The sequence below is a fragment of the Aspergillus puulaauensis genome, chromosome 4, assembly GCF_016861865.1.
Source record: "Aspergillus puulaauensis MK2 DNA, chromosome 4, nearly complete sequence".
In the NCBI taxonomy this organism is placed as follows: Eukaryota; Fungi; Ascomycota; class Eurotiomycetes; order Eurotiales; family Aspergillaceae; genus Aspergillus; species Aspergillus puulaauensis.
The window spans coordinates 1,848,654-1,876,319 of NC_054860.1; the positions used below are offsets into that span (position 1 = coordinate 1,848,654).

The 27,666-nt window shown below is 49.6% G+C and overlaps 13 protein-coding genes and 3 non-coding genes across 16 annotated transcripts; 10 read left to right on the forward strand and 6 right to left on the reverse strand.

The window, feature by feature from the left end:
* Positions 1-1,913: 1,913 nt before the first annotated feature.
* Positions 1,914-3,717, forward strand: APUU_40760S (uncharacterized protein; the record flags this gene model as incomplete). Its single annotated transcript, XM_041703868.1, has 2 exons — positions 1,914-2,478; positions 2,540-3,717. The coding sequence occupies 2 exons, from the start codon at positions 1,914-1,916 to the stop codon at positions 3,715-3,717; spliced, it is 1,743 nt and encodes a 580-aa protein (XP_041556510.1).
* A 505-nt stretch (positions 3,718-4,222) lies between these two features.
* Positions 4,223-4,294, forward strand: APUU_t40010S. The gene has a single exon. It is a non-coding gene; the product is annotated as a tRNA-Ala (tRNA).
* A 297-nt stretch (positions 4,295-4,591) lies between these two features.
* On the forward strand, positions 4,592-4,663 carry APUU_t40011S. Its single transcript has one exon. It is a non-coding gene; the product is annotated as a tRNA-Ala (tRNA).
* A 127-nt stretch (positions 4,664-4,790) lies between these two features.
* On the forward strand, positions 4,791-4,862 carry APUU_t40012S. Its single transcript has one exon. It is a non-coding gene; the product is annotated as a tRNA-Ala (tRNA).
* A 422-nt stretch (positions 4,863-5,284) lies between these two features.
* APUU_40761A (mitochondrial 54S ribosomal protein mL61) lies at positions 5,285-6,079 on the reverse strand (the record flags this gene model as incomplete). The annotated part of the gene is made up of 2 exons (XM_041703869.1): positions 5,285-5,860; positions 6,041-6,079. The coding sequence occupies 2 exons, from the start codon at positions 6,077-6,079 to the stop codon at positions 5,285-5,287; spliced, it is 615 nt and encodes a 204-aa protein (XP_041556511.1).
* A 331-nt stretch (positions 6,080-6,410) lies between these two features.
* CDC60 (leucine--tRNA ligase CDC60) lies at positions 6,411-9,985 on the forward strand (the record flags this gene model as incomplete). Its single annotated transcript, XM_041703870.1, has 4 exons — positions 6,411-6,485; positions 6,573-9,073; positions 9,125-9,323; positions 9,383-9,985. The coding sequence occupies 4 exons, from the start codon at positions 6,411-6,413 to the stop codon at positions 9,983-9,985; spliced, it is 3,378 nt and encodes a 1,125-aa protein (XP_041556512.1).
* Positions 9,986-10,664: 679 nt separating this feature from the next.
* Positions 10,665-10,928, forward strand: APUU_40764S (uncharacterized protein; the record flags this gene model as incomplete). Its single annotated transcript, XM_041703871.1, has 1 exon — positions 10,665-10,928. The coding sequence occupies one exon, from the start codon at positions 10,665-10,667 to the stop codon at positions 10,926-10,928; it is 264 nt and encodes an 87-aa protein (XP_041556513.1).
* A 126-nt stretch (positions 10,929-11,054) lies between these two features.
* On the reverse strand, positions 11,055-12,735 carry APUU_40763A (uncharacterized protein; the record flags this gene model as incomplete). Its single annotated transcript, XM_041703872.1, has 8 exons — positions 11,055-11,082; positions 11,141-11,350; positions 11,414-11,581; positions 11,647-11,726; positions 11,784-11,989; positions 12,058-12,457; positions 12,508-12,549; positions 12,610-12,735. 8 exons carry the CDS (start codon positions 12,733-12,735, stop codon positions 11,055-11,057), a joined length of 1,260 nt encoding a protein of 419 aa, XP_041556514.1.
* Positions 12,736-13,211: 476 nt separating this feature from the next.
* APUU_40765A (uncharacterized protein) lies at positions 13,212-15,243 on the reverse strand (the record flags this gene model as incomplete). The annotated part of the gene is made up of 2 exons (XM_041703873.1): positions 13,212-14,743; positions 14,802-15,243. 2 exons carry the CDS (start codon positions 15,241-15,243, stop codon positions 13,212-13,214), a joined length of 1,974 nt encoding a protein of 657 aa, XP_041556515.1.
* Positions 15,244-15,564: 321 nt separating this feature from the next.
* Positions 15,565-16,479, reverse strand: APUU_40766A (telomere maintenance SDE2 family protein; the record flags this gene model as incomplete). Its single annotated transcript, XM_041703875.1, has 1 exon — positions 15,565-16,479. The coding sequence occupies one exon, from the start codon at positions 16,477-16,479 to the stop codon at positions 15,565-15,567; it is 915 nt and encodes a 304-aa protein (XP_041556516.1).
* Positions 16,480-16,523: 44 nt separating this feature from the next.
* On the forward strand, positions 16,524-17,564 carry APUU_40767S (40S ribosomal protein eS10; the record flags this gene model as incomplete). The annotated part of the gene is made up of 5 exons (XM_041703876.1): positions 16,524-16,594; positions 16,781-16,873; positions 16,932-16,981; positions 17,077-17,237; positions 17,307-17,564. 5 exons carry the CDS (start codon positions 16,524-16,526, stop codon positions 17,562-17,564), a joined length of 633 nt encoding a protein of 210 aa, XP_041556517.1.
* A 263-nt stretch (positions 17,565-17,827) lies between these two features.
* On the reverse strand, positions 17,828-19,468 carry APUU_40768A (M20 family metallo-hydrolase; the record flags this gene model as incomplete). Its single annotated transcript, XM_041703877.1, has 3 exons — positions 17,828-18,770; positions 18,826-19,140; positions 19,218-19,468. The coding sequence occupies 3 exons, from the start codon at positions 19,466-19,468 to the stop codon at positions 17,828-17,830; spliced, it is 1,509 nt and encodes a 502-aa protein (XP_041556518.1).
* Positions 19,469-19,906: 438 nt separating this feature from the next.
* Positions 19,907-20,849, forward strand: HNT1 (HIT family protein; the record flags this gene model as incomplete). The annotated part of the gene is made up of 6 exons (XM_041703878.1): positions 19,907-19,940; positions 20,034-20,116; positions 20,196-20,264; positions 20,494-20,586; positions 20,659-20,673; positions 20,742-20,849. The coding sequence occupies 6 exons, from the start codon at positions 19,907-19,909 to the stop codon at positions 20,847-20,849; spliced, it is 402 nt and encodes a 133-aa protein (XP_041556519.1).
* Positions 20,850-21,113: 264 nt separating this feature from the next.
* On the reverse strand, positions 21,114-23,052 carry APUU_40770A (CRAL-TRIO domain-containing protein; the record flags this gene model as incomplete). Its single annotated transcript, XM_041703879.1, has 4 exons — positions 21,114-21,622; positions 21,674-21,773; positions 21,829-21,870; positions 21,922-23,052. 4 exons carry the CDS (start codon positions 23,050-23,052, stop codon positions 21,114-21,116), a joined length of 1,782 nt encoding a protein of 593 aa, XP_041556520.1.
* Positions 23,053-23,811: 759 nt separating this feature from the next.
* On the forward strand, positions 23,812-24,606 carry DAM1 (DASH complex subunit DAM1; the record flags this gene model as incomplete). Its single annotated transcript, XM_041703880.1, has 4 exons — positions 23,812-24,129; positions 24,191-24,242; positions 24,296-24,344; positions 24,417-24,606. 4 exons carry the CDS (start codon positions 23,812-23,814, stop codon positions 24,604-24,606), a joined length of 609 nt encoding a protein of 202 aa, XP_041556521.1.
* Positions 24,607-25,603: 997 nt separating this feature from the next.
* On the forward strand, positions 25,604-27,421 carry APUU_40772S (putative ubiquitin C-terminal hydrolase Ubp8; the record flags this gene model as incomplete). Its single annotated transcript, XM_041703881.1, has 7 exons — positions 25,604-25,673; positions 25,735-25,947; positions 26,001-26,108; positions 26,158-26,486; positions 26,546-26,974; positions 27,032-27,235; positions 27,299-27,421. The coding sequence occupies 7 exons, from the start codon at positions 25,604-25,606 to the stop codon at positions 27,419-27,421; spliced, it is 1,476 nt and encodes a 491-aa protein (XP_041556522.1).
* Positions 27,422-27,666: the final 245 nt, after the last annotated feature.

A 27,666-nucleotide genomic window follows, 5' to 3' on the forward strand; every position in this document is an offset into this window, starting at 1 on the left:
AGGTCCACCAGCGAAAGCAGCAAATTTACATATTTGATACTACTAGGACTAGCCATCCTGACTTGACACCCAAGTCTGGGTTTTCACATGTTTGCCATCCAAGCACCTTTTGAGCGCGCCACAGCCGTATAGGTCCCTCCGCGGGGGAGGAGGTTGGTGGCCCCAGTAATAGCAAGTTCAGCCCGAAACCACTCAGGAACGATAATACATGTTCCTGCAGTATACTTGCTAGCCAAGGAACAAGAAACAGGAGGTTGCCATTTTGAATGTCCATCGCGCACTGTCTCGCTCACTGCACCCGTGGTGCCTTGTCGTGGTGCAGCCGTTGTGTACAGTACTTGTTCTAAAGTGCTGCGGGGGTTAGGGCCGTATACCACTACGCTTGCGGGCTACCTACGTAGCTTCCGATGGATCAGTCTTATGGTATAAGATTGGTTGATTGATTGATTGATTGCTCTATTTTACATCCGTTGTAGCCTGACGACAGGTGACCTAGTTATGCAGATGGTGCTCTATACAGGACGTTCCATGAATGAAATGTTTCAATAATTCGTATAATAGAGAGGTATAAGAAAGGAAGAAAAATACCATGCTTTCTATATTGAAACTTAAAACAAAAACCCAAGACGCCGAAGGACAAACAAGTAACATAAAACAAAACCACAGAACATAAGAAAAAATATCCCAAGTACCCCGATAGCACAGACTTTTTCTAACCAATCTTTAAACAATGCCCTCACATATTGACACTTTCCGTTTGCTTTACCCTTCTTAATTAAGCCGCTCGTGTATGTCTCTTTGCGGGGCTCCTTTTTGTCCCATATTGCGATACCGCTAGCGCTGGGCAGTGTGATGGGCACTTTGGTGCCGGGGGACACTTTGCAGAGAAAGTGGCCCTCTCCCGAGAAAGCCTCTCTGTCATAATCCTCTGCACAGTCCCCAACATACACCGTAATTCGTGGGTGGCTTTTGTGCCATCCATGCCTTAGGTTCAAACCACTCGTTAGTATCGGTTGCAGGTAAATGAAGAAGATATGTCATACCTAATCCATATCGCGCGGTACCCTTCCTGACTGGCCGCCAAACGACATAATTTCTCATGACCCGCCAGGCTATCTTCATTCTTCGGGGGCGGACATAGCCAGTATATCTATGGGACAAAGCCAGGGCGTGTTAGAGCAGTAGTATAGACGATTGGCGAAGTTCAACCTACCAACGGGTCATTCTGAGTTCCCACCCCAGTTTGCCGATAGATGTACTTCTGCTTTTCCTTGTTCGGGTCCCATGGGATTTGCTTGGCTTAAATAACATGACAGTATTGGTATATCCCCCGGCAGTCTCGCGGGGTTTCTCTATATTGTCATCTGAAATGCGCCTTTTGGGGAGCACGCCTAAGAGAGTTTGGGAAATCTGTAGACCTAGGACGCCAGTGGCCCTTCATGCCCTAGGTTGGGGAATTAAAGCTTGGTGGATTGTCACTGTGAACCTTATGTGTCATGGCGAGATGTGTAATGTTTTGCAGACTACCTACAGAAAAGTTACAGAAGATTTCCCTTGCACAAGTGAACCAGCCCTAACTAACTCTCTGGATACTGTGGTGCCTGGATAGTGAACTTTGGTAAGGAGGCGCCATGGTGAACTTCTCTTTCACTTAGGCTTTAACCCAAATCATTACCCAGGGGTTTTCCATAAAAAGTACCAGACATTATAAGTCCATAGCCAATTATGAAGAGAGGTATTTGTGAAGATATTCCCTGGCTGATGAAGAGAGCGATTCGTGACAACGTGCTAGCGTAAGGAGACGTCTATTTAAACCGCGGCGCGCTCCCATCAGGGCTAGAGGGATCGATTAACTCAGTTCACCTAGAACATTTTGCAGTCCCCACAATTTTCTATTCCATTAACATACGAAGATGTCTGCCGACGTTGAGATGGACTTCAGACAATTGCCCTTGAGTGAGCAGAATGGGCTTGATGCGCCGAGCCCCTACCGTGACATGGTGGAGGAAGTGGCGGATTATCGGCCTGGTCTACATCATCCCATAAATCTTGGTGAATACATTGGCGTATGTCGCCAATACCGCGTTCTAACCAAGCTTGCCGTGGGCAAGAATTCCCTGGTCTGGATGTGTCGTAACATTCGGAAAAAGCCCACCCCATATGTTGCGATTAAGATCCGCAACGCGCACCTCTCGCACGGAAATAGGCTGAAGGAAGAACGCGAAATGACTTGGCACCTTCAGAATCTCGCAAAAGATGACCCTTCGATTGCTAAATATTGTATGCTCCCGATTGACGAGTTTGAAATCGAGGGACCGAATGGGACACATCAGTGCCTTGTTTACCCGGCTGCAGGTCCCCAACTACTTGAGATCAACAAAAAGGTCAAAGGAGACCCGGTCAAATTTCTGCGAAAGCTGGCATACCAAGCTGCAGAAGCAATGGCTGCCCTTCACCGACATGGCATTTGCCACAGAGGTAAGTGTACACAGCTTTCCTTGCTGCCCTCTGCCACTCCATGAACTAACATCTCTCTCAGACTTTGGCCCGCACAAACTTCTTCTTCGACAAGACTCTCTCACTGGTAAGTCCAAGAGAAAGGCGCTCAAGTACCTAGAGGTTGGAGCACGAATGAAGATTCGCATTGTTTATAATACGGAAGGGTGTGGGCTGCCGCGTTCTCACGCGCCAGACTATATCGTTCGTCCTATCCAGTATGATGAAATCGAGGATGATGAGCCCAAGAGGACCAAGTTCACCTCAAGCAATATCTGCCTGATTGATTTTGGAGAAAGTTTTACCCTGCCAAACCAGCCACCAAACGGCGAGGTGAGCGGGGGTTATTGCGCACCGGAGGTGCTCTTGGAGTCAAGTTCGAAGGCCGGGATGGCCAGCGATATATGGTCTTTGGCCTACACGATTTATGAAATCAGGACTGGCGAACGTCTATCTGATGAACGGTCAACTGATGTGGAGGACCACCTGGTTCCTATGGTTGAAAAACTAGGTCCACTTCCGGAGCCCTGGTGGTCTACAACATGGAAGTCGCGTCGGAACTATTTCAAAGATAGGGTAGATGATGATGGAATGGCTATACCCACGAAAAACTGGAGCGGACAGATAGGCAACGAAGTGGTGAGTGAAGGGGATGACAGCGATGAATATGATAGCAACGAGGACGACAGCAGTGAGGACGACAGCAGTGAGGACGACAGCAGTGAGGACGACAGCAGTGAGGATGACAGCGATGAAGACGACATCGATGAAGACGACTTCGGTTGGGGCGATAAGTGCTATATCTCGGATGCGACCGATAGCGAAACCGAAGGGGAAGAGAGCAACAGCGACGACAGCGACGACAACGATGAGACTGACTTTGTCTTCCCTACAAAGGAGGACTGGCTCACATCTCAAGGTGGCGGGAATGACAGCGACAAAAGCAAACCCGTCAATGATGGCAGCAATGAACATAAACTTGACTCACCAAGCAAGAGCCCCAGCCCCCTTCAATGGACCCTTGACTTCAGTGGTGTGAGACATTTTCTTAGACGGTCCGATGGAAAGCCCTGGCGTGGAAAGGTTTCTGGGGTGGAAGCGCACCTGCTTGTAGACTTGCTCTCGATGATGCTCAAGTATGATCCCAATGAGCGTCCGACAGCTGAGCAGGTCCTGAAGCACCCTTGGTTCTCGTTTGGGATGAAGAAAAATGCAAAGTAAAGTCCCTCTGGTGTCTCGATATTGCATTCAGTATCGTGGCTTAACTAGTATCCGTGTTTTGTCCTACTTGTTCCTTATGCGCATGACTGCTCCTTTATGTTTCCTTACATGAATATGATTGTTACCATTAATGTAATCTCTGCTTTCTTATCCTACCTCAGCTGTAGATGCATCCCTTTGACGTCAATAGAGAATATAGATGGGGGAGCTCGACATGTCGTAAGAGTAAAGTTCATGGATAACTAGTTACACCCACCAAAATATATAGCTACATGTTTGAGTTTATATTGGGGATAATCCTACCCAAGTTAATGGACATTACTGTTCGACAGAGCAAGAGATTGGCAACCCCTCATTTTTCATGCAGAATAACGCAGTGTAGCCTCTGAATCTACCTACCTGTTCTTGTATTTACTTACGTCTATTGATAAGCGGCAAGTATATAAAGATCGCCACTTTTGATTTTGGCTGATAATGTAAAAATATGAAATGAATAAGCAATCAAGGGCGCATGGTTTAGGGGTATAACGCTCCATTCGCATTGGAGAGGTCCCGGGTCCGATTCCCGGTGTGTCCACAACTTTTTTGACTTCTTTTCCCCCTCATCTTGGTTCACTCTTTAGCACCGTAGAGATGAAAATGCAAACCGAACCATGGAAGCCTGTGAGACAAAATTTTGGTGGGAAAATTTTTCTTCTGCGTTCTTTATTGTTGTGAGAATATATCCCCGTTCCATCCATAAAACTGGTGATAACATGTAACACGTTAAGGCTGGGATAGTTAACCGATGTACTAAGTTAAGCGAAGCGCATTAGTCTGCCATAAATCCGTACCTGGATATATTATAATTTAGAGAAAATGATTAAGCAACTGAGGGCGCTTGGTTTAGTGGTATAACGCTCCATTTGCATTGGAGAGGTCCGGGGTTCGATTCCCCGAGTGTCCATCTTTTTTGTCCATTTTTTTTTGGCTGTCTTCTTTTCAACCTACTTTGCGGAGCCACTAGCGTTCCAAGTTCATTTAGTCACGGCCATGTTGAACAGAGCACCGTAGCGTCTTAATAAGCAAACCGAGGGCGCTTGGTTTAGTGGTATAACGCTCCATTTGCATTGGAGAGGTCCGGGGTCCGATTCCCCGAGTGTCCAGTTTTTTGTTTTATTTTGATCTTTCTTTTAGACTGCCTTGTCAATGAATTTCCCATGATCATGGAGTAAAAAAATTGGCGTTTTGTTTAACCTGTAATGAATACAGCGGCATAACAAGGTAGATGTTATGCCGCTTGACGAGAAATACCGCCGCTGGCGCCATCTAAGCGTGCGCTCACCAAACCAAGCCCACACCCATTACTGTATGTAGTAATTTTGATGGAAGGCTAATGCCCAACGTGTTGTCATTTGCAATGTACCTAACGGAATCAGAAGATATGACAATAGTATAATATATCAAGCGGCTATCCATAAAAGGGTAAAAGTACATGAAATACATGAAATACATGGAAAAAGAAATGCTATGCTACAATGACAGACCGTGTTTCCCAGAGTCCAAAGCCGTCTCCCAGAGAGCGTATCTATAATTGCTTCAATTTCTCAACCTCTCCCCTTGCTGCCTGTAACATTCGCTCGTGATCCAACTTCGCTTGTCGAATACCAGCCACTCGTGCGCGGTCCTTGACTGATTGTTGTGCCATCTGTTCGAGCTTCTGTAACTCGGCTTTCTCCGTCTCCGTAGCAGAAACCTCTTGCGCTCCGGTCATGTTCTTAAATTTGTTCCAGATATCAGTGTAGGTCAGGTTCCTGACATCCACAACGGCCGCCTGTTCCGACCCGGACGGTTCGGGCGCATGCTGGTCCTTGGCCGCACTGGCGCTTAGTGAAGCGGCATTGCTGAGATTCTCTGCGAAATATACCGTCAAAGAGGCGGGTCCTTCCTGGTCCGCAGTTTGTTTCACCGTGATCGGGATAGCCGGGTTATGATACTTGAGTCGAGTGAGACAATTCCGCCAGAAATGTCGGGCACCCTGGTGTCCACCATATATCTTACTGGCGTATGTGAGGTGTAGGCGTGTGACGGTTGGGAATTCCTTGGTTGCGGTAGCTGCTGAGGGAAGGATTGCGGCGCCCGTTCCAACGCGGATATTGAGGATCTGTTATCAATTGCAGTTAGCGAATCGTGGTTCGCGCGGCAACAAGACCAAGAGTCGATTTCCCGTTGATTCAGGAGAGACTAGAATATATTGGATATCGAGATCAGGTGAGAATTACCCTCTATAAATAAGAACGTTAGAATCAATTGATGAAGCTTTCGTATAGGGTAGAGGACGTACAGTATTCAGCTTTCGCATCCGCTTGAATAAATTCACCATGGTGACGGATATACACGCAGATATGCGGTAGTCTCTGCGAGAAAGGAAGAGCGATCGAGTTGGGCGGGATACAATTGATGGCCTGACAGCTTCGTCGCCAAAAGATTGTCGGGGAAAAGAAACCACTCCGATATGCGCACGTGATGAGAAGCCGCCGATTCAGGAACAGAAGGCGGTGAATGACTCCGCGTCCCACATAATCTTTTCTTGAGGCCTTTTGACCAGGCCGAGCCCCGCGGTCTGGAAAGCCATTCCCTGACTCATTTCTACTTATCTCACGCCCTTGGGCTCATTCTATACAGTTTGCAAAAAGCAGACTTCACAGAGAGCCATGGCAGCCGCTGCTGCTTCCGCAGCTGCGATCGATCCGGGCAACAGCTCCAAGAATACTCTGAAACTTGAAAATGTTCATACTCACTTGCCCCTCCATCGGTCAATGGGATCAAAATCTTAAAATTTGAATGACTGGGCTAATGTATATTCATAAACACAGACCGAGAAACGTGATACCCTAATCGCTATCGAGAAGAAATACCAGGCACAATGGAAGGAGAACAAAGTTTTCGAGGTCGACGCCCCTACCCTGTCCGAAGTCCCTGCTGGTAGCATGTCCCCCGATGAGCTCCGCGAGAAATACCCCAAGTTCTTTGGTACCATGGCGTATCCATACATGAACGGTACACTTCACGCAGGACACAGTTTCACAGCGAGTAAAGTGGAGTTTATGGCTGCCACGGCCCGTATGGAGGGAAAGAGGGCCCTCTTCCCTCTCGGGTTCCACTGCACTGGTATGCCCATCAAGGCCTGTGCAGACAAGCTCCGCGATGAGGTTAAGAAGTTTGGAAAGAACTTTGAAGGCTACAAGGATGAGGATGAGGTGACTGAGGCTGTCGCTGCTCCTACCCAGGAGGTCAAGGGCGAGCAGCAAGAGAAGTTCTCTGGAAAGAAGAGCAAGGCTGCTGCCAAAACCGTGAAGATGAAGTACCAATTCCAGATTATGCTGGCCATTGGAATTCCTATTGAGGAGATCCACAAGTTTGCGGATGCCTCATACTGGCTTCAGCACTTCCCACCCCTCGCCATCCGTGATCTCGACAGTCTCGGTGCTGGTATCGATTGGCGCCGACAGATGGTCACCACCGACGCAAATCCCTACTACGATGCGTTTGTGCGCTGGCAGATGAACCGCTTGTACGAACTTGGCAAGATTCAGTACGGTAACCGATACACTGTTTATTCTCCGAAAGACGGCCAGCCATGCATGGACCACGACCGAACCGAGGGTGAGGGTATTGGTCCTCAGGAGTACACTGCTATGAAGCTGAAGGTCAAGGAATGGGCACCCGAAATTGCGGAGCTCGTGAAGGGTAAAATCGAGGATGATGCCAGCGTTTACTTCACCCCCGCTACCTTGCGCCCAGAAACCATGTATGGCCAAAATTGCTGCTTCCTTGGACCCAAGATCGAATATGGGTTATTCAAGGTTAAAGAGAAAGAGTACTATATCTGCACCAAGCGGGGTGCTTGGAACATGGCTTTCCAGGGAACCTTTTTCGATAGCGAGCACTTCCCTAAGACCCAGGATGAGTTGCCCACCGTTCTTACGGCTCTGGGATCTGCATTTGTCGGTACACTCGTAGATGCCCCTCTGTCGTTCCACAAAGAAGGTGTCCGTATTTTGCCTATGGATGGTGTTTCGGCCACTAAGGGCACTGGTGTTGTCACTTGCGTACCATCGGACAGCCCTGACGACTACGCAACTTTGCTCGACCTTGCAAAGAAGTCTGAGTACTATGGCATTCAGAAGGAGTGGGCCGAATTAGAAATCTTCCCTCTCATTGAGACACCCACTTACGGCAACCTCACCGCGCCCGCCCTGGTGAAGAAGCTCAAGATCAACTCCCCCAAGGATGTCAACCAGCTCGCACAGGCTAAGGAGTTGGCCTATGGTGAAGCATTCTACAAGGGAACTATGATTGTTGGAGAATATAAGGGTGAGCCCGTAAGCGCTGCTAAGGACAAGATTCGCAAGTCCCTTTACGACAGTGGTGATGCTTTCCCCTTCGCCGACCCCATGGGCAAGGTTGTCAGCCGAAGTGGAGACGACTGTGTCGTTGCCTACCTTGGACAATGGTTCTTGAACTACGGTGAGAATGATGCGCAGTGGCAACAGGACACCCTTGGTCACGTTGTCAACACTCTCAACACATATGCGAACGAGACGAAGAACGGCTTCGAGAAGAACCTTTCATGGCTTAACCGCTGGGCCTGCGCTCGAACATATGGTCTAGGCTCAAAACTTCCCTGGGATCAGCAATTCCTCGTTGAAAGTTTGAGTGACAGTACGGTCTACATGGCCTACTACACCATCGCACACCTTTTGCATGGTGACCGGTATGGTAAGACCACCGGTACTCTCAATATCAACCCTGAGCAGATGATCGACGAGGTCTGGGACTACGTCTTCTGCCGACGCGAGATCAACGACGAGCTCATCAACAAGAGCGGATTGACCAAGGACGCTCTTCTATCTCTGCGAAGAGAATTCGAATACTGGTACCCAATGGACGTCCGTGTATCCGGAAAGGATCTGATTCAAAATCACTTGACTTTCTTCCTCTATATCCACGTTGCTCTCTTCCCTCCACAGTACTGGCCTCGTGGTGTCCGTGCTAACGGACACTTGCTCCTGAACGGTGATAAGATGAGCAAGAGTACCGGAAACTTCCTAACCCTTAAAGACTCGGTGGACAAGTTCGGTGCCGATGCTACTCGTATTGCATTCGCCGACGCGGGTGACGGTATTGAAGATGCCAACTTCGAGGAGAGCGTTGCCAACAGCAACATCCTGCGTCTCTTCACACTCAAGGAGTGGATCGAGGAAGTCATCAAAAATGACAGCCTCCGAACTGGACCCGCCGACCACTTCTGGGACAAGGTTTTCGACAACGAACTGAACACCCTGGTCCGCGAAGCCAAGAAGAACTACCAAGAGTGAGTCTATACTTGTATATCAAAAGACATCGCTTACTAACTTGAACCTAGCACCAACTTCAAGCTCGCTCTGAAGTCCAGTCTGTACGATCTGGTCGGTGCCCGTGACGCCTACCGTGAGGCCGCCACATCCGCCGGCATCGGAATGCACCGCGATGTCGTCCTGCGCTATATCGAGCTCCAAGCCCTCATGATGTCGCCAATCGCACCCCACTGGTCTGAGTACATCTGGCTTGAAATCTTGAAGAAGGTATGCGCACTCTAAATCTTGTACCATCCAATTAAATTTCAAACTCTAACTTTATTTAGGGCGACACCATCCACCATGCCGTCTTCCCCGAAGTCCCCGAACTCTCACCCGAGCTCTCCGCAGCAACCAGCTACGTCCGCTCAACCTCCTCCAACATTCTCTCCTCAGAGGCCAACTTCGTCCGAAAGCTCGCCAAGGGCAAGAGCGCAAACTTCGACCCACGCAAGCCCAAGAAGATCACGATCTTCGCAGCCAAAAAGTTCCCATCCTGGCAAGAAAAGTACATCGACCTCGTCCGCGAAGCCTTCGATGCCGTAAGCATCTCGATCAATGACAAAGACCTTAACGCCAAGGTCGGCAAGCATGGTGAAATGAAGAAGGCCATGCCCTTCGTTCAGAGTCTCAAGAAGCGTCTGATCACGACCAAGGAGACCCCTGAGACTGTCTTTGACCGCAAATTGCCGTTTGATGAGTTCCAGGTGCTGAAGGAGATGACCGTGAACTTGAAGAAGACGACGGGTGCGAAGGAGATTGAGGTTGTTGCTGTTGATGAGGGTGGCAAGACCGGTGAGGTTGTTGGCTCTGGTGAGAAGAGAGAGGGCCTGCAAGCTGAGAATGCCGTTCCTGGTCAGCCGGCGTTTAGCTTTGTCAACGTGGAGTAAAGCTAGATGTATAAATCTAGACATACATACCGATTTTTTTTTAACGCAATACAAAATACATTCATGATAAGATCCGGGTTGTCTTTAAGGCTAGATACCTACTATTTACTCACTACCTACCTAGGTCAAAGTACATGCCTCCCCCGGTACGTAAATAAGGCACTTCGGGTCCACATGGTTGGCGGCTATATGTACTCTTTGTAAGTGGTAACTTACCATTTCCTCTAAAAACGACAAGAAGGTTCCGTAGTAGTCAGGTCAACCCCAACCTATCAACCACGGAATCCATGCATAAGCCATGTGGAATGACCTCATTGCTATATTCAGCCTCGATATACTCCATAGTCCATGAATTAGATGATGACCCATTCAAGATTGAAATCTGACGCCAGAAAATGGCGATCAACTGTTTGTGCTCTGTGGTCATCATCGGGGAAATGACGTCAGAGGCAGGCACCACCGATGAAGTATAAGACTGGACACGCAGCATCATCGTTCGAACACTTCTCCTTTTTCATTCTACCATTTGTCTACCTCTCTCCTTATATATACTCTCTACAACCTCCTATTTACCAACTAAACAAACAAACAAACAAATAAATAAATAGACGGTCTATCCGTCCTCCACCACAAACCAACCGAATATTTCTCAAATACCCCACTACACATACACAACAAAATGCCCTCCGACTCCTCCGACAAGGGCGTCACCGGTGCCGCTAAATTCCTCACATCCACGCTCGGAAACACCGTCGGCGGTGTCTCAAAGACAGTCGGTGGCGTTGCCGGCACTGCAACCCGCGGCATTGGCGATACCGTTACCAGCGCTACCGGGAGCACGGGGAAGCCTGTGGGCGATGCTCTGGGAAGTGCGGGGACCGGACTAGAAGATGGGATGAAGAAGGTTGGAAAGGGCGTTGAAGATGCGGGACAATGGAAGTGAAGTTTTAATATGTTATGATGTTGGATTTGGTATATATGATGATTATTTTTAATTGATGATACCTATTCTATGGCCTTGACGCCTTATGTCAATGATATGATGATTACCGCCCCAATAAGAAGCCTTTTAGAGAGATTTCACCGTCTTGATAAGTCTATCCGGAACAATTAGACCGAACTCTAGTGTTTAAAAAAATGGATAAGGATACGTACCTCCTCAAACCCTCCCGCAGAAAATCCTCGTCATGGGAGTAGACAAGCCTAAACCAGCCCAGGTCTTTGCAATGCTCCTCACCCGGGTGCAAGAACAGCCCGTTATCGAGGAGTTTTTGGGCGAGTGCGAATTCCCGTTCCTGGCCCGACAACGAATCATCTTTTGGCAAGTATGGCGAGAGATCTATGTAAACGAAGAACCCGGCATTTCTATAATTTTATCATTAGTTTTACTTATATCGACGCTGAATTGGGGGGAGGGGGGTTTCTTACCCTCCTTTAACATAATTGATGCCCTCTTCGTTGAGAATCGATGTGGTTATTCCATATGAGAAGGCGAGATCTTGACGGGATTTCTCAGTGTACTTGGATACGAATTCTTCGTCTTGGAGGATCGCAGCTCCTATTGTCTCGGCCGCTGAGGATATGCTGTGGAATCTCCTTTATTTTCAAGTTAGGTTAGCTCTTTGGAAGCTGTGGCTGGGCTTGATAAGATCAAAACATACAGCATTGCTGAGCAGGACCGACGGAGTTCGACATTACGAGAGACTATGAAGCCGATATGCAGACCGCCAGAGGCGAAGTCCTAAATTTATTTATCAATATTTTATACACGGGATTTTCGTTGAGGGAATAGACTGACCTTGCTGAACCCATACAGGACATGCACCAGGTTCAGGTCAATCAAGTCCGGTGTAGCGAGAGAAAGAACGGACGTAAACAGCGGAGCATATGGGTTTCCAGAGTCAAACACACACAGCGCATAGATCTCGTCACTGATAAGATGAATCTGGTGTTTGTTGCAGAACTTCAGAATCTCTATGAGCGTTTCTGTCGGATAGCAGCGACCTATAGTAATCCTATCAGCGCACACAGACAACCCAGAGCCAGAAGTGCAGTTAAATAAGTATACTCACCGACAGGATTATGCGGGTTAACCAGAACCAAGGCCCTAATCTTCACATCTCTTGCTTGTGCATCTTGTAGGGCTTTCTCATACTTCTCAATACAAGCCAGCGAGAAGGCCTCGTACGGATCAGTGTCCGCATACACAATCTCAACGCCACCCTGAACTCCATAGTCGAGCTCAAACCGCCCATACACAGGCCTGCCCACCAGAACACCGTCACCGGGCTCAGCAAGCGCATAGGCAAGCATGTTCCCGGCCGCAGAGCATCCGTTCACTTTAACGACCATCTCGGGCTCTACCGGCGTGAGAGGGTTAAAGTACCTATTTAGATGGGCTGCTGCAGCGGCAGGGAGCGGGTGCTCAGTTGCCCATGAGCCATAACAGACTGAGTTGGTGGTGAATTTGACCTGGGTGATGTTAGTTTGGTATTGAGTTGGGAGGGGTGGGCACTATTGACCTTGTTGTTTATGTACTCGGCGATGTCAGTTCGGACAGGGCCCTAGATTAATGGTTAGATAATACTATTTTGATTTAGTGATAGATGCTGGGATTCATGTACATGTTCTGCCATTCCGAAGCAAATGAGGCCGTCGGGGTTAGTTTGTTTGTTATAGGTCGGCGAGACAGCAAAGCGCCAAGGGATTTTGAACGAGTCCGCATTCTTTTTTCCGCGTGAGGATAACATATTTCAAGATATTCAATAATATAGATTGTACGTAGAAGAAAACAATAAATATCCAGGAACTAAAGATGGTTTTGGGGCGGGGGAAGAAGGGAAGAAGACATCAAGAAGAAGTTAAGAACCCTGTGAGTACGAGGATCCCCACCCCCCCACTGCAGCAGTGCAGCTACGTAGTTTATCTACACCGTACCTGCTATGATGCTATCCTACACACACCGTACTCTCCGGTAACGGCCCATAGGCTGTAGAATGAGTGATGTTGAAGGGCCTGGCCTCCTTACTGACTCCGGTGTGGCCCGGAATTCGATTCTCCTGCACTTTTTTTCTGTTAACTTCGTAATTTGTGCTGTTCACTCTGATAGGATATACTGCTATAAGGCCCAACTCTATATCCCAAACACCATTCGCTATGCTATATAGTACACCTAGGTAGTATTGTACAAAAATGAGGGGAGAAATGTATAAACAATCGAATATGATCAGGTAATATTTCGGAATGGGTCCATTCGCATCCGCCTCACATATCCAGTCCGCTTCGCCCAACCAATACTCCGGCGATGACGAAGGTTTTGTCTTTCAGTATTCATTTTCTGCTCGACAAACTTCCAGCACTCGAATGGTCGCCGTGATGCAACGTGCTTCCCTTCAGGTGTGAACACTTCAACCTGTGGGAACGAGTTTGCAAGTTCACCCCTGTTCTCTGATGGCTTTGCACGGATCTGCGCAGTCAATTCAATCCAACCGCATCCTTCGATTAGGATATCAGCGGCCATCACCCTGTATGGTATGAAGGCAGGTGCAGATCCTTTATCTTTCATAACTTTCGCTATGGATTTTGGGAGATTGGATCGGGTCACGTCCCACTTTAGATCAAAGACTCCCGCCAAGGATATTGTTTCCTCTGTTCCCGGTTTGGCAATGTCTTCTGTGCGGGGGGTGAGTTCTCCGGCTTGAATCTTTACTGCCTTATCAGTGCTCGTCAGGTGAGAGTCAAGTGGAACGAAGCAAGCGGCGGTCACTATGGTTTGAGGGTCTGTAGGAGTGATGCGAACAAGGGTGCCTCCGAGAACCAAAGACTGCCCAGGTTTGATGTTGTGTCGTTCGGGTTTTTGCCGTTTAGTCATAATGAGGTCGCGCCTGTACTTGTCCTGCACATGATTGTCCAGGCTGCCACGGTCAAGCCCGGGGAGATCGATGACTTCGCCTCTGCCGCGGCCGAATGGAATTCGAATTGGCGAAACTGTTGTACCCGGAAGCGATGAGACGACTGGAAGAACAGGATAGAGATCCTCCTTCGGTGCGGGTGGAAGGAGGCTGTCGGGATCAAGCTCAGGTTGCTCTGACGGACCACGCGGAGCTGACTCTTCAGCAGCTCGGCGTGCAACGAGTTCTGCCATCTTTTCGAGGTTCCGTGAGTCCTTTGGGATACAGGCTTCGACAAAGCTACTCTTCCCAGCGTTGATTTTCCCCACAATCCATATGCCGCCTCCATGCTCCTCCATCTCTTCCTTTACTTGCTTTGTCCACCAACCTCGGTGCGCGCTAATCATATGTACATTGCCCAAGCGGACATCCTCTGGAATCTTCAGCTTCTCACGGAGGATTGACCGAATGTACTGCATCTTGGAATCAGTCTGTTGGCTGGTAGGCGCTAGAAGATCCGAACGCGTTATCACGAAGGAGATCGTTGGTAGCTTCCTCCCATGCTTGTATTTCTCTGTCGCGGATCGTCGATTCCGCGAGCGCTGTTCCTGAAGGGAGAGCTCTTCGTATATACCATCCACAAGAGACATGGGAAAGTCCGCTGCATCGATAACATGGTAGATCCGGTTATGCTTATATGGTGACTCGTCAAGGTATGCGCTAATGGAGTGTATTGTAGGCGAGATGGCAGAGACCGCCTCATTATGGTGTAGGAGATCGTGACATCTGTCGCAGACCTGAACCTGTGTTTTCGATTTCATGAGGTACTGACCAGCTGTGTCCGCTGCACTATCGACAAGCGCGCCATCTAGACAGACAGTACTGTTAGTGAACAAGTAAAGAAGACCCGATGGACAAATACCTACGGAGTGGTTTAGGAGCACTCTCCATTTCCTCACTCGCTTCATCCAAGGCGCTGGCTGCCTCTTCCCATGTAGGCTCTTTTGAAATTTGGTTTTGCGCTTTACGGGGTTTCCTTCTTGTCTGTTTTCTGGTTTTGCCATAGTATCCTGGCTCATTCGGCTCGACGGTTTGCGCGTACGCACCACAACCTGGACAGCATGTTGGCAGAGCGGCTTTGAGATTTTCTGGGGACGTCGCAATTTCGGAGGCATCGGTAGATGAGTTTCGTAATTGATTCTTCGACAATGGCGTGGTAAAATCTAGGCCGGACTGCCGCAAGAAGCGGGTTGGAGCAGGTTGAGCGCGGAAGAAACGCCCAGGCTGCTGGTATGAGCGTGGGAATTTCCACGCGGGCGTAAGAGCCCTCGGAGTTAGTCGCCTCAGAGACGATGACATGGTGACCATGAAATCGAAGAGTGCTGAGAAAAGAAAGATTTGCGACGGGAAATTCAATCGTCAAGACCGAAGCCTTACCGTATTGGTCCGCTCCGCCATCCGTAAAATGTTGAAGTGGCGGCAGCGGCCTCGATGGCTACGAAACATCCTACGGTGCGTCATGGAAGAAATATAAACAATTAAATGGAATAGAAAGGATGTTGCCTCCGTTTCAAGAAAATAAGCTAGAGCAAACTTAGGTATACAAATGTGGTAACGGTATAAATAATGCGCTGAAATCATAAGAGCTCAAAAAATTGATACGAGTCGAAATAACACACAAGGCATTCCCTATGCCTTAGCTTTTCCTTTTCCCTTTGAATCACCGGTACTATCCTCTTCTTCTTCTTCCGAATCGCTCATGAATTCGTCATCCTCGTCAAACCCGATATACCTCCTCGGCGCAGCAGCAGCCTTCGATGGACCGGACTGCGTAGGTGCATCTTTCATCTCAGTTTCATCATCGCTCTCCTCCGAAGCAGAACCACTTTCTTGTCCACTTCCTTCACTCGCACTCGTACTCGAACCGCCCAGGAGAGAGTCCCTCAGGTTATCAGTCCAAACACCTTCCTTCATAGCCGCAAGAACCGCCTCCCGAGCCTTCTCGTTCATCTCGTCTTTATCTTCCATCCATTGACCATCAACCTTCTGCTTTCCACCACCGTTTTTGATCTCTTCCTGGCGCTTCTCCGCTGCATCCACAACAGCCTCCCACCTTCGTCGGCGTTCCTCCTTCTCCTTCTTGTCCATATCAGGCTTCACAGCAAGATACTCCGCAAGCGCCTTGGCCTCATTTACTGTGCGAATACGTCGGCCATCGAGGTTACGGCTGGAGGCGTTGTCGTCACCCTGGTTGCGCTTGCGTCTGCTTGACATGCGCCCACCAGCGGCACGGAGTTGGGAACCGAAACCACCTTTTCCTCCGCACATGGGAACACTAAGGCGGAGAGGGAGGAGGTTTGAGGTTGCTGTGATGTCGCCATTTGGTGAGATGAGATCGGAGACGGTGCGGGATGATGGGAGGAGTTGTTTGTTATTGGTTGTCGTCAGGATGAGGGACTGTAGTGGCACAGTCGGTGGGATATATGATGAGACCTTTTCGCATAGATCTGAGAGAGTTGACGTCGGTGAGAGCGAGAATGAGACTGTTGAGGGTAGCGAAAGTCCTGGGAAGGACGAGAGGAGGACGTTTACGGGGGACGCCATCTTGATTTGATCGCCAGGAGTTTGACAATGTATGTGTTGTACAAATGTCGATCGTACTGCGATTTTTCGTTGTCGCGTCGGAGTATCGACGCTCTGCTAAAAGTGAACTGTTGAAGTGAGCGATAAGCGTGGCTGGATGTGAAGATGCGGATGAATGAGGTTGACGATAAGACCCACTCATGAAATTTGAATCACATGACATCTTATGTCACATGACCTTATCTTATCAAAGCAACAGCTGATTAGGGCCAAAACCCTCCCAGTCACCGAATGAGGAATCACCGCACTTTTAACTCGGCAGCCACCGCTCCACTCCCATCACATCCAATTTCAACCAACCTCTTCGCGCGTTGTCAGAGCGATTCCCCGAAGAGCACCAGGAACTCGCGACAATGTAAGAGAAGCACTTGAAATACCAATTGGATTGAACAGTTTTGCTAACATGATGCCAGGCTTATCCCCAAGGAAGACCGCAAGAAGATCCACGAGTACCTCTTCCGTGGTATGTGAACGACTTTTCCTCGACGGCGGACATCGAATGTCGAATAAATATTGCGGGAAGAAATCATGATTGCTGACTGAAGTCCGGTTATACAGAGGGTGTGCTCGTGGCTAAGAAGGACTTCAACCTTCCCAAGCACGGCGAAATTGACACCAAGAACCTCTTCGTGATCAAGGCCTGCCAGTCCCTCAACTCCCGCGGCTACATCAAGACCCAGTTCTCGTGGCAGTACTACTACTACACCCTCACCCCCGAGGTACGTCCAATTTACCCGAGAGAACTCGCAGTATAAGAAAGGAGTCAGAAACTAACGATGCCATTCTAGGGTCTTGACTACCTCCGTGAATGGCTCCACCTCCCCGCTGAGGTTGTCCCTGCCACCCACATCAAGCAGCAGCGTTCCCACGCTCCCCCCCGTGGCATGCTCGGCGGTGAGGACCGCGAGCGTCGTCCCCGTCCTCCTCGTGAGGGTGGCTACAGACGCCGTGAGGAAGGCAAGGAGGGCGGTGCCCCCGGCGAGTTCGCTCCTAACTTCCGTGGTGGCTTCGGTCGTGGCCGTGGTGGTGCCGCCCCTCCTTCGTAAGGTGGTGTCGTCGCCCGGTCTTCCAAGGGAATTAATGGGTGTTGCTATTGTGGTTTGAGTAGGCTTAGGTCAGAAATTACTGCAGTTAGCACACTCAATCCAAAAATTTACGATGTCATATACCTTTGCTATGTCTGTTAACGAGAGTAGCTAGATAATTGACACGATCATGATGAACCTTAACTCTCATTGGATGATATCGTAGTATTTATGCTAACTTCATTAATAACTTATGATATTGATGAGAGATATTTAGATGCACTTTATGCCGAGAACCTCTTCCGGTCATACCGCACAACTGCCTGCAAAATGACAGAGGTACCTCTGGCGCAATCATCAGCAGAGCAGAACTCTTCAGGATGATGGCTCAACCCATCCTTGCAAGGAACAAATATCATGCTCGTCGGAACTCTCTTCGAAGTAAAAACACTATCATGCCCAGCACCACTCATAATAGTCCGCACGAGCGACTTGGGATCCGCACCACCAGCGTCAGTCGCAACCACCTCGGCAGACTGCTGCACACACTCAATGCAATCGGGGTGGAAGTTCACAGCCGGGGAGTCAAAATCCAATGTCCACTCTACACGGCACGGCTTCCCGATCCCCTTCCCTTCCTCCGCGGCAATTGCATCGAAATCCTTGCGCAGCTGGGCTTCTACAACCTCGACGAGTTCGGTCTTTGGTCCACGGATATCGAGGCTGAAGCTCACTGTGCCGGGAACAGTGTTTACGCTCCCAGGTTTCGCCTCGATGATGCCCACGCTTGCTAGACAGCCTTGGGAGGCTGCGACTTCCCTGGCAAGTACCATCATGCGCGCGAACGCGTAGAGAGCGTCGGCGCGGTGCTCGAAGGCTGTTGTGCCCGTGTGAGTGTCTCGACCGAAGATATTGAGGCGGAACCATCGATATGCCTGGACGGCTGTTACGACGCCGACTTGCTGCCCTGCCGTGATGAGGTGAGGGCCCTGCTCGATGTGAAGTTCGAAGTGGGCTGCCATGGGGCTTTCCTTGTAAGAACATGGTACGCTTCCGAGGTATTCGATCTTCTCGAGTGCTGATTTCATGGACTCGGGGGCGGATGCTGCCGTGGGGAGGGAGGCGACAGTTGGAACTTCCTTCAATGCATGTGCCTTTTCCAAAGGGATGCTTTCTGCCCATACACCGGAGGAGACCATGCTAATAGGGAAACGGGCGCCTTCTTCACTGCGGATGCATTAGCTTCCCCCCAGCGGTGTCTAGAAGCTGCCTGGAATCTTACTTGGTCCAATTGACGACACCAACACCACCTTCTGTTTCGAGTCCCATGTCGTTTAGGGTCTTGAGAGTCTCAATGCCAGAGAGGACGCCCAGGATCCCATCGTATCGGCCACCAGTCGGCTGCGTATCCAAGTGACTACCAATAAAAGTTGCCGGTACATCAGTTCTGCGCCCAGGACGGACAGCAAAAATGTTGCCCATCGCGTCCACTGTGATTTTGCATCCTAGGGCTTCCGTTGTTTCGATGAACCAGTCTCGTACTAGTTTATCCTCCTGCGACAGCGCCAAACGCTGCATACCCGTGTCTGTGTGGCCACTAATTCACCATTAGTCTACATGAAGGCCATATCGATGCCATAGGAGATATTTGTGAGGTACGTTGTCTATACTTACTCTCCCCAGCGGATTCCGTATCCCCATTGGCATGTATGGTGAAGGTCTTGTGCAAGACGGTCCTTGTTGGCCCTGAGAGCCGATACTTGGGCTTCAGTTAGCTCCGTCGACAGCATGGCTTGCTTCGGAGAAACGGAGAATGCACGTCGTGGGCTTAGAGATGGCGCTCGTGCGGGGAGAAAGGATGTATATCGAAACGCTGGCTTGAGTGTTGCCGCTACAGGTCGTTTCAATTGCAGAACAGCAGCCATTTTGGAGGTGATTTACAGGAGGCTACAGCCTATTTATATATGGCCAGATATGAAAGGGTCCAAGCATGAATGAATGATAAGGTAGGCAGGCGACTCCAACTATAGAGCTTCATATCCGAGGCGGGGTTGTATTGGAGTCGGCACTGCCGTCAAATCATAGCCAGAATAAAACAAATCTAAGCCATGATAAGAAGGTATTCGGCGCCAGAAACCCCCTGAAGAAAGGACCTTTTTCCACTACGTAAAACCAGATTTGACCTTCCCAGTGTAGCAATAGTAGTAGCAGCAGCAAGACAGTGCGAGGTGGACTGACTCCTCACCGTTCCGAAGTCGCCGCCAACCCCGCATTCGCATTCGGCCAACCTGTGATGACTTCAGCTCAACTCCCAGACTTGCGCTTCTACCTGACCCGCCATAATAAACAAGCCCACAACCGCAATGGCTGCCTGTATTTTCTGCAGAATCATCAAGGGTACGGCCCGTCCTTCACCTGCCATTGACCCAGCAATCTCTCTTCAAATTTCTCCAACTTGCGACACGCCGAGCTAACGCCGCACGTAAACAGGAGAAATCCCATCCTTCAAGCTCTTCGAAAGCGACAAGGTCTTCGCTTTCCTTGACATCCAGCCCCTCAGCCGCGGACATGCGGTATGTTTCTCATCTTGATCTTCCGAATCCGCAATTATTGCGTTGAGAAGGCGACTAACGGACGCGACCTTTCCAACAGTTGGTGATTCCCAAGTATCACGGTGCAAAGCTCACCGACATCCCCGACGAAGATCTTACAGAAATCCTGGTACGTGATCCAACGAGTCTAGAGGAGACGGAAGAGCGACCCAAAATGCAACCCCCCGATCTTTTATATTGACACGCGGATACCCGAGTACCTTGTGGAAGACAAACTCCGCTCGGCCATCCTTCCCCGCTCCTTACATCGCCTATGTGAAGGAGCTATTACCTCTGGCACATAGCTTTCCACCCATAAACAGGATAATCTAGATACTAACAGATGTAATCAAAAACAGCCCGTCGCTAAGAAGATCGCGGCCGCAACCGGTGCTACCGATTTCAATATCCTCCAGAACAACGGCCGTATAGCCCACCAGGTTGTTGATCATGTATGTTGCCCATATTTCGGTTATGGCCCTTAACTCTATTTGCTTCAGGACTAATATTTCGTTTTCAACTAGGTTCACTTCCACATGGTATGTTCATAAACAGACTGCGTGTATACGATATCGCGGCCCCGACTTGTTACTAACCTCTCTTGTAGATCCCCAAGCCCAACGAGCCTGAAGGTCTCGGAATTGGATGGCCTGCTCAGGCTGCGGACATGGATAAGCTCAAGGAGTACTACGAGTCTCTGAAGTCTAAGATCTAAGGCGATGAGCTGTGTATTGTTCAAGCATCCGCCATGTGCTCCCCAGTTGCCTAGCTAGGATCACAATCATCCACCTATAGTGGATCTATACATGATTTAAAGAACAAAAGTCAGATTCCAGGTCCAATGCTAGCAAACACCTCCGTATATATAGGAACAAAAGGCAACATGATGGAGAAACAGCCAAGACAGCTCTCTATTAATGACATTCCAATGAAACGAAAGAAAGGGCAATCAACGATGCTATTCCCTTGACGGCTTATCTTACGCGGCTTTCGCAGCCTCGCCATTAGTTCCGTTTTCCTTAGGGGCCTCATTTTCCTTAGTAGACTCGGGATAGAATTCGATCTTCCCCCCGCCCTGGAGGATGTTTAGTCGGTCATATAGACCAGTGCAACGGACGTAAGGGTCCAGTTGCCAGTACTGGGTGCGCAGGCGCCCGATGAGGTCGTTTCTCTTCTTAGTGACTTCCTTGGTGTTGCTTTCCTCCTTCTTCCTAGCGGCGATGATCCAAGAGACTGTCGACTCTTCGAGCTCCTTGGCGAGCTTTTGGCGCTGGGCAATTAGTTCATCGCGCTTGGCGGTATCCTTGATCTTTTCGTTCTCGCCCTCCTTAGGCTCAACGTATTTATATTCCCAGTTTTCGTCACCTTCGAGCTCTTTGATGATGCGTGACTTGGGTATGAATTGCTCGAGTTCATCGGCGTTCTTTGTGAATTGGATCTTTGCCGCGACGACGGGGTCAAGCCAGCCCTTGATGACGCTCCAGATACCTAAAAGTGGCGTTAGTATGCGTATTGAAAAACGTAGAGGTGAAAACTGACTGGAGAAGATCCAAGGAGCTTTGTGGATGAGTACCACTCCCAAGGATTCTGGGTAGTTTGCCTCAAAGCATTTAATCATGAATTTAACGGGGTGATAGTCCTGTAGTACGGTTAGTAAGTTCCAAAAATATCCTAGGATAGAATAGAAGCAGTACCATGTTCGCAAGCGCAAAGTCCGTCATATCGAAAATGACACACTAATATTTCGTTAGAAAATGCTCCACCACCTTATGTAGACAGCGACTTACAGCAGTCTCAACGGGAGGAGCAAGCATCATCCGTGCAGTCTCAATGGTATACACAGTAAATCGGTCCAAAGCATCAGTGTTTTGGTCACCAGCACGGTGCAAGCGGACTCGAACATAGCAGATCGGGCGACCACTCTTATCAACACCGTGAAGGAAACTCTTGCCTAGGCGGAATTGCTTCATGAAATCTTCGCCCTTCTTTTTTTCGGCAGGATCCTTGCTCTTGAGCTGCTCCAAAGCAAGATGTTCGCCATTGACCATGATGTCATCGTCCACCTTTGCCTCTTGCAACCTCCAGCTGATAGTTGAAATCAACATCATGAGCGCTTTCTTTACGTCCCACTTCCGTGCCCGTAAGAAACGCAGCAGCAAGCTATCCGGGTTATCCTGCTTGACCATGTTCCAGAATGCAGTCCGCATGTCCTCGGGTTTGATCTCGGTAAGAGCCTTCTGGAACTCCTTCGACGTGCCGAACTTGTCATCTCCATCAGTGATACTGAGTGAAGCGAGTCCAGTTGTAGCGCTACTCGTTGATGCGGGCTCCGGTTCCTGGGAGCCACCCCACAACGTCCATCTTTTCTTGGGTGGTGGTGGTTTCTTTTCTTGTACGGGACTAGGAGGACGCTCTTCGGTTTCTCCGATACCGTCCATCTGGACACCGCACACCTTGAACAAGAGGACGTAGAACTCCTGGAGCTTGACCTCTTGTTCCGGGGTGAGGTTGCCCACGGTTCCGGGGGCGGCTTCGGTAGACATTGTCTTGAGAGTGTCGATAACGCCGAGAAAGAGATCTTGGTCTTCAAGTAACTTGGGTTCGGGAGCGGTCAATTGAGGAGGGGATTCGGTTCTGAAGGCACGATATTTATCCTGTAGCCAAACTCCTCCACAGACGAGAAGAACCGTGAACGTGATCGCCCAGCCCGTCGAGGCCTTCCGAGGTTCCTGGAATGGGGTAGTGGAGAAAGGACGTTGACGTGGGATGCAGCGCGCGGAAGACGAGCTGAAACAAAGACGAGATGATGGGGTGAGGATCTGTGCACTTCGCGAGGGAAAGGCTAGCAGATAAGAAGCAGATTTGATCGGCGTGGCCGAGGAATGGTAGGCGCGGCGATACAGAAAGGAAGTATGCATGTGCCCCTGCAGAGCGGACGGTAGGGAAAGGCGCAGGTATGGACGGGAAAGGATTGATGGAAAATGTGTTCGCGTGCTCAGGAGTCTGTTATTATCAAAGCCACACGCCCCTGGAAAAGATTAGCTGGGGGGAAATCGATGCGGGGAGCGAAGCGATCAGGCCCAGGAAGGCAGCGGAGGAACGACGGAAGCCGGGAAGACTGGCCTAGCAGCGCGCGGTTGGCCTAACCGAGTTTAGTGGCTCTCCATTTACCCTGGCGACTGGAGCCTGCGCCATCACCGAAGCCTCTAAACTGGCCTGGCTCCAGGGACTCGATAATCTCCGCCGTTATTGGACAGGGCAGACGAAGACGACCAATTTCCAGACCGGGCGTCTTTTTTTTTGCCGGAAGAGTTCGCGGACTCGTGGCTCATGGTTCACAAGCACGCGGCACTGTGCGTCTACTTAGAGTCCCTCGTGCCCGAGACGCGGGGATCTGGCCGTTGTCAACAATCAACAAGCCTGACAATCTACCATCGAACAAGCTTGAAATTAGATTTTCATCAAATCGAACTCTACTCTTTTTGAGACTAACCTCCAAAAAAGTAGTTTTCAGTCTTGTCGCTTCTGTGGCTGCGACGAGTGTTTTGTTGTTCCCCACCTTCTAAATCGCGTATACGTTCCGAACGCCGCAGCCTCAAGTCTCGCATCCTCTTCTTTTTTGAAAACAACCTCGGGATCCCATTCGAACTCTCCACGAGCCAGAACCAGCAGACATCATGGATAGCGCTTCCCCACGGTCAGCGTCGCGTCCACGTTCGTTATCGAGGCCCACTACTCCTTTACGGCCGAGCTCTCGATCCTCTATTCGTGAAGCGCATGGATATGGCGTCAGCATCGGGAGTGCGGGCTACAACCAGCCCGCCATCAATGCCCTTGAGCCGCAGTTTGCAGAACTTGCTGACTCCATGGCTGATTTGGAGGCAAACTTCATGCACCTGCAGTTAATGCATGAGAGTTTGACACGCTTCAGCGAGAGTTTCGCCAGTTTCCTCTATGGATTGAACATGAACGCTTTCTGTGTGGACTTCCCCGAGGTACGTTCGTTGTGCACTGAAACCTGAAATCTTATTTCGGCGCTCTGACAAGTGAGGATAGGCACCGATCTCAGAATCGTTCCGAAGGGCGAAGCAAGCCGAGGCGCAGAAAGGTATTGTTTACCTGCTCGTACCGCAAGAACAGTCTTTTCTAATAGCTCTACAGAAGCGGAAGAAGATTTGGCGAAAACCAACGAAGCCGAAATGACGTTTATGTGAGTTACAGAACCTGGCCGCCTTTAAATTTAAAATATAGAGTATCATACCCTAATACCCAAATGACGCAGGACTACGGACACTACCTTCGTTGAACACCCCCCAAGCACCGTCTCGTCGAAGCCTACGCCCAAGACTGGAACTACTCGTGGAACTGGAAGAGGAAGAGGGACCAGCACTCGTGGGCCGGCAACTGGCCGTCATGCAACCAGAGGCCGAGCTCGTCCTAGTGCCTTGCCCCGAGGCAGGTTCATGCGGTGACTCTGTACGATGAGGAGCATACAATACTGGATGGGCACTCATTTCGATATATACGAGCTGGTCGCAAACTGCCTACACGCACGCAGTGGAATTGGCCCCGATAAGGTGACACTGTATCAGGACGTTTCATGAACGTCGGTCAAAGCATCCCACCAGCGTCGCTTGGGGTTCCCTGCAAATTAAAATCCCCGGTCGCCGCGAAAACAAGCTTGTACCGGATGGCGCCCGGGCGAAGCGCGATGCGGATTTGTTTGCATGTCGAGGAATAGCAAACTCCACCACAATTCCTGTGCTGCATAGTCCATGCAAAAACATAAACTGTTACTTACTAGTAATATACATTAAGATGCAGACCAAATACTACAACACAAATAAGACAATACTTTGTTTTGAGCGATAATCGTAGAACAATGAGGGAAATACGTATAACACAATTATTCAAATATAGTTCTCTATTCGCCATCGGATCAAATGCAGGCCCGATCTCTTATCGGGGCCGCATTCCGGCTTCAAAAAGTTCTTTGACACTCACCTCTCCAGGTCCCTGGTTATCTACTTTGAAGACACAAGGGAATAACAAAATACGGCTTGTATTTGGTAAGTGCGCAGTGCATCGCGTGCAAAAAAGCTGAAATCTAACGCTCTTGTGTCAAGTTCGGCCTCGATCCGACGGTGGAGACTCGATTTGACCGCGGACAACACCGTTATTCAACCCCGGACCTCACCTCCTCTTTTCAAGCGCCGACAACCATTGAATCGCATTGTGTATTCGGAGCTGGGCTCTATACTATGAAATGACGATTTAATGCACTCAGGATACTGAAACGCGGTCTTTATCCATGGCTCCTTTGTGCCTGCTGGACTCGTGATAAAACCATCGACCCGACCTGCAGCCTCGACAGCGATCTCTGAAAGACCTTCTTCCCGGCCCGCCCTCGAGTCGCATCGCATACTGAGAGACTTCAACTCTTGAATACACTGTTTACCGACGGAATTAATGATTTCCGCTTCTGCAATGGCGACCGTTGCGTCCGTTGCCCTCCTTTCGGAGGCCGAGTTCGGCTGTGGTATGGCCGCTATGGGAACCTCTTTTCTCTAATGTTCTTCTGAGGCTAACGTAAACCGAAGAACACCTAGCATCGCAACTCAAGAACGACGGCCCAACCAGCAACCAGTTCAAGACCTCCTTCATCAAGACCCATAATTCTTTGGGGCGTCGCGATGCGCCCAAAGCCACTACGGCCAGCCTTTTAAAACCGAAGTATACGTGTTTGACTTGCTCGGAGCCGTGTATGAATGGCGATCGGAAAGTGCACACCGAGAAGACTGGCCATCAGTTTTGTGAGTGGAATAGTCCTTTTATTGGTTGGCCAGCGTAACTCATTTCTGCGCAGACATGGAGTCTAGAAGCCGGGCCTTATTCTGTCAAGGTTGCGAGGATCTGGTATATGATCATGGTTTAGAGCGATGTAGATCATCTACACCGGAAAATACATTACAAGGTGGGCATGGGATTTGAATTTAACACGTGCGCTAGCTAACTAGGTGAAGTCGCAAAGAAACGACGTTTCAGCGAGAGTTCGGCGGACGAGCAGTATGTGAAGAGCAACGCAAATAGACGTCCGTGTGCGAAGCAAGGCGTTCGGGGTCTGTTCAATCTTGGCCAGACCTGCTATCTGAACGTCATCCTGCAAACTCTATTACATGATCCCATTCTCAGCACCTACTTTCTTGGGAATGGTCACCAACCGCACGATTGTACCGTTGCGGATTGCATCGGGTGCGCTGTTGCTGAAGCCTTTGCCGATTTCAACAGCATTGACAAGCCGGAGGGCTTCGCGGCGCTCAATTTACTTCTAGCGTCCTGGCGCGCAAGCCCGGTAGGTTTGACATCGCGCAGCCTGTAGATAGACCGTGGTTGCTAACTTTGTTTCCTCAGACGCTAGCTGGGTATCAGCAGCAGGACGCGCACGAGTACTATCAGTTCCTCGTTGACAAGCTACATACCAGCGCGGAAGGCAACCGGGATAACCACGAAAAGGGCTGCGGTTGCTTCTTCCACCGGACGTTCTACGGCAAACTGCGAAGCAGCGTGACCTGCGATAAATGCGGCAATGTCACGAAAACCGAAGACCCGATCGTCGATCTCAGTCTCGACGTTCAGGTCCAAGCAAAGAAACGAGCTATGGGCGGCGGCACGGGCCCTAATGCCTCACCGACCCTTAACGGGTGTTTAGAAAGCTTCACCTCTCCCGAGAAGCTCATGGCTGGTGTATACAACTGCAGCGGGTGCGGAAATACACCCCAGAAGGCAACGAAGCAGCTGCGGATCAAGAAACTTCCGGCGATTCTGTGTATGCAGCTTAAGGTACCAACAACTTATCTCTGATAAACGTTCAAAAACTAACCTAACCTTACTCCGCAGCGCTTCGAACATACATTTGCCGTCTCAGAAAAAGTAGAAGGCCGCATCGACTTCCCGCTATCAATCAACATGCTTCCATATACCACAAATCCGAACGCCGTCGCCGATGAATCAGAATACACATACGACCTATCCTCGGCAGTAGTCCACAAAGGCAAGCTCGACGCAGGCCATTACTACGTCTACTGCCGCCAAGGCGAAGAGGTTAGTCATTCACTCTTTACTTCTCTCTCTATCTTTTCGATTCGGTCTAACGAACATACACAGTGGATGCTCTTTAACGACGACCAAGTCACACCAGTAACCGAAGCAGACGTCCTCGGCGTCGACGCATACCTCTTATTCTATAACCTCCGGTGTCTAGCAAATACCGCACCGACGGCGCCATAGCTGCATAGCTGCATTACTTTACTGTAAACGCCCGGTGCAAATAGAATGTCTGTCTTGCCTATCTGTCGATTCTTTAAAGGTATCTTGTTTTTCTGTATCATCGTCTTCAGGGTGTGGGTGGGGATTTATTCTATTAGTTTTCAGCGCTTCGGAGTTGTCTGCTTTTGCTCGTTTGTTTCTATTCCATTGTTTCATCATTGTTTGCTTGTCTGATTCATTCGGAGTTGGAACTGTGTTTTTTTTTT